Source organism: Pezoporus flaviventris, unplaced genomic scaffold (assembly GCF_033815535.1).
Source record: "Pezoporus flaviventris isolate CSIRO_AGI_PZ_B2104156 unplaced genomic scaffold, CSIRO_AGI_Pfla_v1 ptg000063l, whole genome shotgun sequence".
Taxonomy (NCBI): domain Eukaryota; kingdom Metazoa; phylum Chordata; class Aves; order Psittaciformes; family Psittacidae; genus Pezoporus; species Pezoporus flaviventris.
Window position 1 is genome coordinate 2,615,345 of NW_026892611.1, and position 12,140 is coordinate 2,627,484.

The following is a 12,140-nucleotide window of genomic DNA, read 5'->3' on the forward strand; positions in this document are numbered from 1 at the left end:
CAAGTGCGGCACTGCACCACAGCGAAGTACAAACACCTTGGCTGCCAAAAGCAGCACTGCCCAAACCCGGGCCCTCAGCTCCCCCTGCCCTTGTACCATTGTATTTCAGCCTCTCCATGATCAGAAAGCTCATGCTTTCCGTGAGCCAACGTTTCAGAGAATAGAGAAAATCAAGACTAATGGTAGTAATGAGACACAATAATGTACAGGCATTGCCGGCAACCTGCACTTTGGAACAGACCAAGGGCAAGCTCTAGCACACAGCACTGCAGACGAGACACCACAGCCCCCTGGCTTTGCTAGTGCTACACTGCCTCATATGGGAGAAAGAGAAACCCCCAGTGCCCCAAACCCACTCATCTTAAAGCATCTTTACCAATGATTTATGGAGAGGCTAAGGCTTGGCACGTTCTCTTCAGTGATTCTGAGGAAGCAGAGCTCTCCAGAAGGAGAGGGAAAACAACCAAGGGCAGTAACATCTTAACTATGCTGCAGCAACGTGCCAGAGCTTATCTCTCAGAGCTCCAAGACTTCACCCCAGTTCCACCCAGCTGAAGTCACAAACTAGTTCTAAGTGTGGTTGCATCGGAGGAGCTCCAGGCCCTGGAGAATGCAGAGAAGGTCTTCCCAGTGCTGCTAAACTCCCATCCTCAACAGCCATTTTAGGACAGGCAGCCCAGAGCTCCCTGGCAAGTCCTCCTGCAAGAGGCATGTGCCAAAGCAGTGCAAGGATTCCTAGAGGATGAGCTCCCAACCACCACTGCCTTCGCCTGCATTCCTGTGCCTGACAAACAGAGTTCACCCGGGCTCCCCCTGCAAGGTACCCAGCTCCAACAGCCTGAGAGATGCCCTCAGTCACTTCTTGATTCATTCTTGCAAAGGAAAGGCACGGGTCTGCCTTCTCAGCAGAAGCAGCAATGCAAACAGAACACCTACACTGGAAATGAAACCCATGGTTTTCACATTCCCAGTGCAAACACCCAACCATGTGGTGCTGGGACAAGTCACCCACTTCCAGAACAAGCCTTAGAGCTCACAGGGTCACTGTTAACCCTGGTCTTCAGCATCTGACCTCATTTCCCAGCAGCAACCTCGCCCAAGTTAAAGCCTTCAGAGGAGAGGCATTTCACAGCATCTTCTGTTTGTGCCTCTCCTATTCCGTATCAGCCACGCCAGCACAATGCTGCCAAGAAACGGATGGTAACAACATGCCTTAAACATGAGAGGCACGAGGTCACCAGCTCCTCAGCTTGACCCAGGCACAGCTCCCAGAGGGGAAGCCAAAACACTGGAAAATTTAGCAACAGGAAAGCAAAACAGATCCAGTGTCATTCCACTGCATTCCAAACACATGACACCAAAGCCAACTGCTGCCTCCTGCAGTACTCACATCGCTGGGGCTGAGGTTCCCAAGACCATTGTCCTGCTCAGAATCCCGGCCGGATTCGTTGCCCTGGGAGCAGCGGGGGTGGGAGGGATGGATCCAGATCTCCAGCCGTGTGGCATCATCTCCAACTTGTCGCAGTGTGGACTTCTTGCCCTTTCCCCGCCGGCTGGGGCTCACATCCAGCACCTGATGTTTCCTCTGCTCCATCTGCTCGGCCTGGGTAGGCAGAACAGACTCCCATCACCCAGGGATCAAAGGTCAGGAAAAGGCTATCATTTCATTTACACTGAAAATCAGCCCTTTCCCTGCTTCACAAGCACAGTGATTCACTGACAGCACCAGAATTCAGTTTCTGACTCCCTAGGACAGTGCAGGTCAGAGGTTTTCAACTCCAACTGCCCCAGGGTAAGAAAAGCTGTGTCCAGCCCTAGATGTGTGACAGCCAACATGCTGTATCTTTAACTCAGGTGACCCTCTAGGGCACAAAGGCACTGCAGCCTCTCTTGACAAGCCCCGTAAGTGTGGGGCACCTATGGGATAAGGCAACGACCATGTTGCATGCCAAGGCCATGCCACAAACCACAGCAACCCTACAGCCCTTGCTGGACTTGGCTGTTTTATAGTTTGTGACCCAGAAACAAGAGATTCAGCTGCCCAAACAACCCAAAATCCAAGTGAGGAGAGGCAGGAGGACACCATCGTTCTGAAGGCTGCCTCTCTCCCTACTCCCAACACGGAATTTCTTAGAAGGAAGATTCCAAGTCCAAAAGCCACCATCACTTTTCTCTCTGGATCACAGCTCCCCAGCTCAGGACAGTTGCATGGGCAGCTGCAGCATTCCCCAGCCCAGCTCTGAGGCTCACCTTACGCTTTGTCTCTTCAAACAGGCTCATGAGGCTCTCCTTGGCTGTCAGGATGGGGTTGCTCGCGGCCAGGCTGCGCATGTAGTAGTAGACAGCATCCAGCTTTCTCCTCTGCAAGAACACAACCAGACTCAGAACTGGCACTCACCCTGGGGCATTCAGAGCCAAGCTCTCAGACTTTGCCTTCCCTGTCCCTCAATACTGCCTGGGACAGACAACAAGCACTATGACAAGCAGGACATTCAGCTCTCCATCCACTTTCACAGCTACCAGCACAAAGTACAAGCCCATTGCCAGGGTTGAGGGAGTGCAGGTGACACCACAGCCCCGAGGCTTCTACAGCAGCCATCAACCCAGAGGCTCACACCAGTTTCTCACCAGCCATGGTGGTAAAGGACAAAGGTATAAATACTGAATCCCTGAGCTCAGGAAATACATTACTATGAATATGGAAATGACTCCATGTGAGTTTTACAAAGAGCAGAGGGGCAGGAAAACCAGAAAGTTTGCCAGCCTCCTGTCAGCCCATATCCCAGTCTGATGCTTTCATTATCTGCTGTCACAGCCTCCTTGAAGTAAGTTTTCCTGCATGGCTAGAGCAGCCAGCAAGAACAAAGCCTATGAAAGTCACATGTAGATGTTGCTCAGACCAGTGCCCACAGGTTCAATGAAGGCACTGCACACAAACAGCATCCTCATGACAGCATGGCCTTGGGCACAAAACTCTCATGCAAAGCTTGAAACACAACCCACTTTTCAAGCATCTGCACTCTCAACAGCCCACGGAACAGTCCCCACAACGCCAATAGCCTGAGGGAGTGGTGTGTATCTAACAAAGCTGCCTGAGGCTACAGCAGCTGGAACCCACACAGCACATCCTGCCATCAGCTTCCTTCTGCTTAAAAGAAACCATCTGGGAGCACTGCCCTAAACAATACCTTCCTCCACCAGATGGAATCCCACAGCCCACCCCCCCTGCCCCCAGGGGCTCTCCCTGTCCCTCCTGGATGAGCATCTTACCGTGTAGATGGCCAGAAGTGCCAGCTGGTTGTACGGGCGGCCGTTCTTGGGAGCAATCTGCTGAGCCTTCAGGTACCAGCTGAAGAGGGAAGAACCAAAGAGGAAGGTTTACTGACAGGCCACGAGGCTGCCTTCCTTGCAGCTTGGTGTAGAATTGTGTAGAATTCCCCTTGTTGGCAGCCCTACAGGGAACAAGCCCTTTGCACAAGTGCCCTCTCCCTGCAAGAGCCTGCACAGGCAGTGAGCTGGTGCCTGGCCTGGAGGTGCAGACGGACAAGAAAAGGGCAGATCCAGCCCTTGGCTCAGCCTGAAGATGAGCATTTAGCCAGACCCAGTCCCCTGTGCAGCCTCAGGCACAGAGAACAGGCTATTCAGGGAACATTTCTCTTTCAGGCGCCTTTTTAGCTCCATGGCAGCTGAGAACAAACCCTTCATGTCCCTTAGCTTGTCCCCCAAGATACTCAGGCTCTTGTAGTTTCAAGATATTTACTTATCCCAAGAGAAGAGGCATCCATGCATCCTTGTCTTCTCTATTTACCCTCAACTGTATTATCCACTCCCCAGCCTGTATCATGCCACACAGATCCATCAGCACTGTTCAGACATGTCATGAACCTGCTGCAATCCCTCCAGATTCTCTGAGACATCAGCACACGCCACAATGCCCACACACTCCAAAATCAGCAGCTTTCCCTGCCCTGTTCTCCAAACTTCCATGGACTTCAGTGCTCCATCCCCTATGCTGGGCTCAACTTGTGTCACTGCATTCCTTCCCACACCCCCCGTCTTTGCCTCAGAGAAAACAGTGACAGAAGGCAACAAGTGCCAGAAAATCCCAAGAATCAGTCAGAACATATGGACACATACGGGAATCTCTCCTAGCTGCAAAGCTACCACTAAATACAACAGCCATTCTGCCAGCCCCAACAGCATCAACCCTCCCTGCTGCAGGATCAACACAGGAAAAACCTCCATCCATGCTGGAGGATGACTCTCTGGGACAGCAAAACAGCCTCAGCTACACCTTTCAGCTTCCCAGGGCTGCAGTAATAGCAGAGGAAAGGCTTATTTGGCTAGAGGCAAGCTTAAGCATGAGAGGAGATACATCCCTTGCAGAGAGAGGAAGAGCAGCTCCAGTGAGGAGCACCGTACCTGCGCGCCTTCCCGTAGTTGGCGGTGTCGTTTGCTTGTTCCCTGTATCTGCAGATGTCCCCTTGGCAAATCATACACCTCTGAGCACTGATCAGCGCGTACTTCACCTGCAAAGCAGCGTTTGGTACAGCACGAGGGACCCGTTCAGCCCCAGGGAGCACACAGAGAGCAAAGAGGAGGTCCCTGGCACACTGAAGGGCAGCAGAAGGAAATGACAAGGCTCCATGGCACTGGTTCAGCATTTGTAGGGGCAAGCCAAGCCCCTGAACACCTCCTCTTTTCCAATAACATCCCATCTCCCTCCAGAACAGAGCTGTTCAGGCCGTGACTAATCTGAGGACAGCTGTTGGACAAGCACATCTCTCTGGGAACGGAGCTGGATTAAAATATCCTTTCCCAGCTGTCCCTTACACCTGCACTCCCAGCTCAGGGCAGAGTGCTGGCAAGTGTCAGGGAGGCAGCACAACTGTGGCTGTCCTTGGTCATTAGTCTGCATCCCATGGGCAGAAATAAGAGATTTCAATATCTAAAGCAAAGCCAGGATACCTTTGGACACTTATTTCCCTTCATCAGCCCTCAGCTGGTACAAAACCCAAGTTCTTTGCAAAGGAAGCTAAGAAATGTCAATGCACCAATGTCGGTTCAACAAGTTCTTTAGCAGTTGAGAAAGATTCCCTGCAAACACAGTGACATCTGTTCAGGATGAGAAGCCTCCAGGAATGCCAACCTACCATCTTCCTCAGGGGCTTGCTGCGGATGGCCATCCCGTCCATGTAGTCCTCCAGCTTGAACTGGTAGGACACCTGGAGCTTCTGGAGCAGGCCATCAAAAAAAGAAGTGCCCTGTGAAACACACAGTATTTGGATGTTACAGCCTTTGATGATGAGCAAAAAACCACCACGTTATTCCTGCCTGCAGGAAGGTCCCTTTCCCTGAGGTTTGGGCTGTTTCTCTGCACAGAACAAGGAGGTTGGAGGATTTCCAGCCTCAGAGGTTTGAGACTGAGCAAGGCAATATCAAGACTGCCCTGATCTAGTGTGTGAGGAGTCCTGCTTTGAGCAGGAGGTTGGACTAAAGCCCTCCAGCAGTCCCATCCCACCAATCTAATCCTATAAAACACATCCTCATGGAACTGCCAGCCTACTTTCTACAAAGAGTAAACTGAGCTGCACAGTTTTACAGTATGACTTTAAAGCACACTGGATAAAGGTGGCACAAACATCTCCAGGAACACCTCTGTTCATTTCCACTTCAGGGCATTCATCTCATTGTAACTTAAACCAATTTCTAATTAATATGAAACAAACCAAAATAAGCCTGGCTTAAGTTGTAACAAACATCCCCTGGACCTCCACGTCCCACACTAACCCATCATCTGCCTGAGCAACCTCCTTGTCCGAGGATGGCCTAAGGCACACACCGATATGAAGAGGATTGAGAACACCGGTTGCCCACTTACACCATCCCGTTCTGAACACCAGCCAATCCCACCAATCCCAAACCTTCTGTGGGGTTTGGGGATGTTTCTCTCCTCTCACCTCATCTAGAAGCTGGAGCAGTTTGTTCCGAATTTCTTGGGCATTTTCCCCCTGAGGATCCTTGAGGAGCTGTCGGAATTTCTCTATCACTTGGTAAAAGGCGTTCTTCCACAGCAGCTGGTCCACGTTCTGGGTGTCAGAGAACTCAATATCCATCAGGATGCATCTTTCATACAACTGGAGCATCTCCACCCTACAGGGAAGCACAATTAGTTAATACAACAGCAACTGCCCAGGCATGAGCTGCCAGGGAACATGTCCTGAGCCACCTGCAGCTTTTCATCCAGCAAGCACCAGGCATAAGCAGTTCAGCAGCTCCCACCACGGCAAACTGATGCTTCCACACATATCCCACAGGGAAATGGGAGCTGTTGCGGTCAGACACACTTCCTGCTCCACAAGGGTAGATCTGGAAGGACCATTTCCCTTGTATGCATGCATTAGAATGGATCAGGGCCTGGCAAAGAGCAAGAAGAGCTGCTACAGTTCTGCCAAAGGGACAGCAGGTCCCTCTCACTAGCTGGTGTCACCAGGCTGCTCCCACTGGACCACTGTATGTCACAGCATCAAGTGGTGACAAGAACAACACTACCCTGTGCTTGAAAGGCACACAGCTTGAGAATCCCACACATCTCTTTGTAAGCAGAACCCCTGAAGGCCACAGTGCAGATCAGACAGATAACTGAGGCCAGGTAAGGAAGCAGAAGTATTTCAGCAAATATTGAAGGCATGTGAGAGCACTAGAAGTGAGAGAAAGCAGCTCCAGCAAGAGCAAAAAGAACCCACGAGCTGCAGTGGGTGCTTGTCCTGCTCCTCCATACCCCTGAAACATGGGCAAGGCATTCCCCATCCACAGCTTAGCTCTCAGCCTAGATGAACGGTGTGCTCACCCACAGTTTCAATACCCACACATGACAAATAGACCCAGAACATGAGAAGCTTTTGAGCCACTACCCCATCTCCCAGTCTCTGAGACACCAACATCTCCAGTATATCAACCCCCCCAAAGGAGACACCATTCCCTGGATAACAGCTCTGTTAAGTTCACCCTGGAAACGACTCAGTGCCACCTCCCTCTACAGCACAGCCACACACCTCAGCTGGGCCATCTTCTCCAGCCCCTCCGGGCTGATGCGGTCTCTGGAAAGCAGGTTGCTGAGCTGCTGCTCCTGGTTCCCAGCCTCACGGAGGTGTTTGCTCAGCTCCTGCTGCTGCAAGTTCCTCATCTGCTGCTCCATCTCAGGACTCAAAGGGGCTGGGGGCAGTGGGCCACACATGTACTGCCCTGCCTGGCCGGGGTAACCAGGGTAGTAGGCTCCTGGGTACACACCATTGCTTGGACCCATGGGATACTGCAGGGAGTACCCACCATAAGGATACTGAGCGCCTTGACCGGAGGCACGAGGGTAATAGTAGGGGTTATCAGAGTTTTGGAACTTATAGTAGGAGGTCTGGGCCTGGCGGGCTTCCCCCCAGGAGCTGGGGCTCACTTCATCATCCGTGTCCAGGAAGTGGAGCTGAGCAGTCTGGCTCTTCAGGGCAGGTTTTTGGTCCGGGTTGTTGGGGTCCCACAGCCTGCGAATGGTCCCTCCCCGGCCCCTGCTGCGGGGGCCTTTGCTCCCAGCCCCGCCGAGCAGCAGCCTGGGCCCGGGGTGAACGGCTTCTGGGGAGCCCGTGGTGCTGGCAGAGAGGTCGGTGTTGGCAGGAAGGAACAGGATCCCACGGCCTCTCCCTTGGGGCTCTCTGCTATGGCTCCTCACCTCCAGAGCCTCAGAGTCCTTGCAACTACCAAATGCCTTCAGGGGCTTTTTTTTCTCTGTGTCTGTCAGGCTGACATCCCTGCTCATAGTCCTGCTGTCAAATGTGACTCGAAAGGATCCCTTCCCTTCCCTGCCATTGCTGCTCCACTCACTCTCACTCCTAGAAGCTCGGCTCTGCTCTGGATGCTTCTTCCTGTCCAGATTCCTGCTGGAGACATAAGCTTCTGTCTCATCGATCCGGTCATCATCCAGGGAGTCAGTGGAGGACGCAGAGAGCTGCTTCCTGGGACGTATCCTCTCTCTGGCACGCTGCTGGTGCCTCTCCACCCCATCCACGAGTGGGGCTCCATCTACGCTGTTGTTGCTTCCAGCTGAGCTCGTGCTGCAGGTGCGGTACCGGCTCCGGCGCTTGTCAGAGCGGGAATACCGCTTGGTAGAGCCCAACTTGCCGTCATCATTTGCTCTCCTCATCCTGTCACCTCGCTCCAGTCGTCTTCCTTTTTCTCCCCTTGAGGCTTTCACTCCTTCCCCTGCCTGGCTCCCTTCTCTATCCTCCTTGGTTGATTTGGGTTTCCTGTTGTTGTCTTTTCCAGTCCCTTTCTCGGTCTCTTCATCCCTCTCAACCTTCAGCTGCTCCATCTTACTGGTGACTTCCTCAGTCCCTGACCTCAGGGATGGTTCCTTTGGAGCTGAATGCAGGCGTTTCCCAGGCTGGTAGATCTGCTGGTCTGGCTTCTTGGTTCTCCTGGTGGCTTTGGGACACCACTCATCCGAGGCTGGCTGCTTGGACACGCTCTCTGGGCTCTGAAGACCACCTTTTGTCTCTTCATTCTCCTGCAAAGGACCATTCTGCTTGGGGCCATCGCCTTTAGTGAAATCCTCCACGACTGGAGCCCTCCCTCCCTTGTCACTGGGACTCCCCTCCCTGCTCCTCTCCTTCTCCGAGGCCCCAGGCTTTGGTGGCACCAGTTTGTTCCTGAGGCGGGAGAGCCCAGGTTTGTAGATCTCCAGGTCTGGGCGCCTGTTGTCCTTGCGGTGCCTCGGCTCCTTCACTTCCTTCATGGTATCTGAGGAGAAACAGGCACAACAACGTTATTCTCACCACAAACCAGCCAGGAACAACCAACTATAATGACATATATTCAAGGAGAGCTATTAAAGACAAAGAACCTACCACCCCCAGGGCAGGAACAAGAGAACAGATCTAAAAGCCAAGGTTTATAGGAGCAGAAAATGAGAAGCTGTCACAGAGCTGGCCAAACCCTTGGCCTGATTCACCCTCAAAACAGTCCCACCACAGCTTCTGCCTCAAAGCACCACCAAGAGGGGAAAAGGGACAAAGCCCAGTGCGAAACACGAGCACGCGTGTGCGAGTACTGGGAGCACTTTTGCTGCTCCAGGTTTCAGCAGTGGTTGCCGCTGCTTCGGGAGCCTCCCCCAGCCAGCCAGGGCACGGTTTGAGTCAAAGATGGGTCCTCCCCCCTTGCTCGCAACCCCGTAACGCTTCCCTCCTCCTCCCTGTAGCTGTATTTACACAGCACCTCGTCAGAGAACGCAGCCTGGCCAACACATAACCGAACGCTACGCTGCAGCCAGGCTGCGTTACCTCAGCTCTTCCCCCCTGTCACTAACCGGGACCACCGACCCTCAGCCCCGCCACAGCCACCGCTACGGGGGGAGGCGGGTGGGTGCTGAGCCCCGAGCGGGCAGCGAGGCCCCAACCGCGGGGCAAAGCCTCCACCGGCGCCGGGCTCCGTGCGCTCACCGCAGGCCGGTGCCGCTGAGGGGAAGCGGAGCTGTCGGGATGGGGAAGGCCCAAGCGGCGGCTCCCGCCTCCCGCCAGCCCGGTCCCGTTCCCGGTCCCCAGCTCCCGCCTCCGCGGTCCCCGCCCGCCCTCACCGCCGCCGGCAGCGCGGGCCTGCGCCGCCACCATGTCCCGCAGCTCGGCGGCCGAGACGCGGACGCGCTCCAGCCCGTCCGCCATCTTCCGTCCCCCCCCGCCCCGCCCCGGCGGAGGCACGGACGGCGGCCGCGCAGGGACAAAACAGCTGCGGATGACGCATGCGCGTAGGGGCCCCGGGACCGCGGAGCACATGGCGGAGCCGCCCCGCCTGGGGCTGTGCGATGTGCGGGAGGCGGAGCGGAGGCTCCGGGAGCGGGTGCACCGCACACCGCTGCTCACCTGCGCGGCCCTGGCCCGCCTGGCCCGCCGGAGGCTGCTCTTCAAGTGCGAGCTCTTCCAGAAGACCGGCTCCTTCAAGGTGCGCGGGGATGGCGGCGGTGAGCGGCCGTCCCCCGGCCTCGGGGCACCGGTTGCTTCTGGTGATGGAGGAACCTCGCTGTCTGCTGTCACCCACCCTAAGGGAGGGTGCTGCTGTGTCCTTGCAGATCCGCGGGGCCCTGAACGCAGTCAGGAGCCTGGTGGAGGGAAGCGAGCGCGCTGGAGGGGAGCTGCCCCGCGCCGTTGTCACACACAGCAGTGGGAATCACGGGCAGGCCCTCGCCTGCGCTGCCCAGGCAGAAGGTAATGTGGGTCCTGACCTTCAGCCCCAGCTCAGGGAGCGGACAGGCAGCGGGCATGGGGCCAGGGTAAAGGCAGAGGTGGATGCTGGGCAGAGGGAGCTCCAGGCACCCAGCTCTGCCATGGCTGGAGGTAAGCAGGGCTGTCCCTCTCCTTAACCCCAGTGTGACAAAGCAGTAATGCAGCTCTTCTGCTGTTGGCTTCGCCTCTTCTTTCATCACACAGGGATTCCTGCCTACATCGTGGTGCCCCACACAGCACCACAGTGTAAGCAAGATGCCATCCGCAGCTACGGTGCCACGCTGGTGCCATGTGAGCCCAGTGACGAGGTAAGGCGTGGGGAGGACTGGCAAGAGCGTGGCCCTGCCAGACCAAGACGTGGCATCTGTGCTTTCCCTTAGTCCAGAGCTGAGACAGCAGCTCGGGTGGTGCGGGAGACAGGAGGAGTCATGGTGCATCCCAACCAGGAGCCAGCAGTGATCACCGGGCAAGGCACAATCGCGCTGGAGGTGCTGGAGCAGGTGAGGGGACCACAGTGCATGACACCGGACCCTACCCCTCAGAGGCAGGGGCACAGCAGAGAGGGGTACATGAGTATCAACGCTTCCTTTCTGCACAGGCACCCGAGGTAAATGCAGTGGTGGCTCCGGTTGGAGGTGGAGGAATGATTGCAGGAATAGCAATTGCCATCAAGGTAGGCAACGGGTCACCTGGGAAGCGGTGGCTGCGTGTCCTGGTGGGAAGCGTAGGGTTCCAAAGCAATGAGCAGCTTTTCTCTTTAGAAACAGAGAGACCTTGCTGTGAGGATCCCTGGGGGCCACATGGCTGTAATGCAACCCCCTGCACCAGCAGCAACAGGGGGCTGACACGGAGGAATTTCATCCGGGTGGCTCTTCCTGTTCTCCGCAGGCTCTCAGACCAGATGTGAAGGTGTTTGCTGCTGAGCCATGCAACGCAGACGACTGTTACCAGTCCAAGCTGAGAGGGGAGCTGACCCCCAGTCCTCACCCAGGAGAAACCATCGCAGATGCAGTGAGAACCAACATCGGCCCCAACACGTGGCCCATCATCAGGGACTTGGTTGATGATGTCCTGACAGTCTCAGAGGAAGAAATCAAGGTGAACATTCCCAGTCCCCTTCTCCCAACTGTCTCCATCCATTCTCTTCCCATTCATCCAGCTCTGTCCCAGGGATAAGCTCCCAGAGCAGCACAACCCTCACCCCACTGCAGATGTCCAACACGCACATCTCCAGCTGGAAAGGGCTGGCGGAAGCTCTGCTCTCCCCATGCCCCTTCCCCAGCCCTGGAGCAGCCGGTCCTTGCTGCTGGAATGACAGCAGCTGCTCTGTCCCGACAGCGAGCCACACGGCTGGTGTGGGAAAGAATGAAGCTGCTGATTGAGCCAACAGCAGGCGTAGGAGTGGCGGCCGTGCTCTCGGAGCGGTTCCAGGCATTCCCTCGGGATCTGGAGCACGTTTGCATCGTGCTGTGCGGGGGAAACGTGGACCTGAGCTCCCTGACCTGGCTCACAGAGCGCCCTGGGACAGCGGAATGAGAACGGAGCGGTGCCTCCAGCGATGGGAGCCTCGCTCTGGGCTTGTAGAGTCTGGTTTGTGTGCTACTAAAAACAGACAGAACAGCCCCAAAGGTCTGAAAGGGTTCTGTGGATGGATAAAGGAAGCTGGGGGTGGTCTCTGCAGCAGGGAGGTGCTTTGGTTCCGCAGCAAAGGGTTCCTACTGGGGGTATGGAAACAAAGCATGGCCTGTTTTCCTCTCCCCAGTGCCCTGGCTTTATGCTCAGCCACCCTCCCTTCACCTTTCTCAGTATCACAGTAACTTCTAGCTAACTCGTGTCCTTCATACAGCAGAATCCCTGCACACGTGGCTGGGGAAAACA

At 55.4% G+C, this 12,140-nt stretch overlaps 2 protein-coding genes across 4 annotated transcripts in view; one reads left to right on the plus strand and one right to left on the minus strand.

Moving 5' to 3' along the window:
* The window catches only part of SMG6 (SMG6 nonsense mediated mRNA decay factor), a 106,972-nt gene that overhangs the window by 94,590 nt on the left and 242 nt on the right, over positions 1-12,140 (minus strand). For 2 of the 3 annotated variants that reach the window (XM_061470061.1, XM_061470060.1), the window contains exons 1-8: positions 9,620-9,740; positions 7,056-8,787; positions 5,961-6,153; positions 5,154-5,264; positions 4,423-4,529; positions 3,271-3,349; positions 2,251-2,361; positions 1,391-1,603 (exon numbers count right to left, since the gene is read on the minus strand). In XM_061470061.1, coding sequence (XP_061326045.1) covers positions 1,391-1,603; positions 2,251-2,361; positions 3,271-3,349; positions 4,423-4,529; positions 5,154-5,264; positions 5,961-6,153; positions 7,056-8,787; positions 9,620-9,704 — 2,631 coding nt within the window. In that variant the 5' untranslated portion in view covers positions 9,705-9,740. Of the gene's footprint in view, positions 1-1,390; positions 1,604-2,250; positions 2,362-3,270; positions 3,350-4,422; positions 4,530-5,153; positions 5,265-5,960; positions 6,154-7,055; positions 8,788-9,619; positions 9,741-12,140 lie in introns of those variants that run through there. The other variant, XM_061470062.1, reaches the window with a different exon arrangement.
* On the plus strand, positions 9,810-11,890 carry SRR (serine racemase). The gene is made up of 7 exons (XM_061470065.1): positions 9,810-9,981; positions 10,109-10,244; positions 10,467-10,570; positions 10,643-10,762; positions 10,861-10,935; positions 11,151-11,360; positions 11,601-11,890. The coding sequence occupies exons 1-7, from the start codon at positions 9,814-9,816 to the stop codon at positions 11,796-11,798; spliced, it is 1,011 nt and encodes a 336-aa protein (XP_061326049.1). The 5' UTR covers positions 9,810-9,813; the 3' UTR covers positions 11,799-11,890.

Excerpts from the sequence above, each read along its gene's own strand:
- SRR (XM_061470065.1), top strand. The coding sequence starts at position 9,814 with ATGGCGGAGCCGCCCCGCCTGGGGCTGTGCGATGTGCGGGAGGCGGAG. Across the intron at positions 10,571-10,642 it reads CATGTGAGCCCAGTGACGAG|TCCAGAGCTGAGACAGCAGC; the intron begins GTAAGGCGTGGG and ends GCTTTCCCTTAG. Across the intron at positions 10,936-11,150 it reads GAATAGCAATTGCCATCAAG|GCTCTCAGACCAGATGTGAA; the intron begins GTAGGCAACGGG and ends TGTTCTCCGCAG.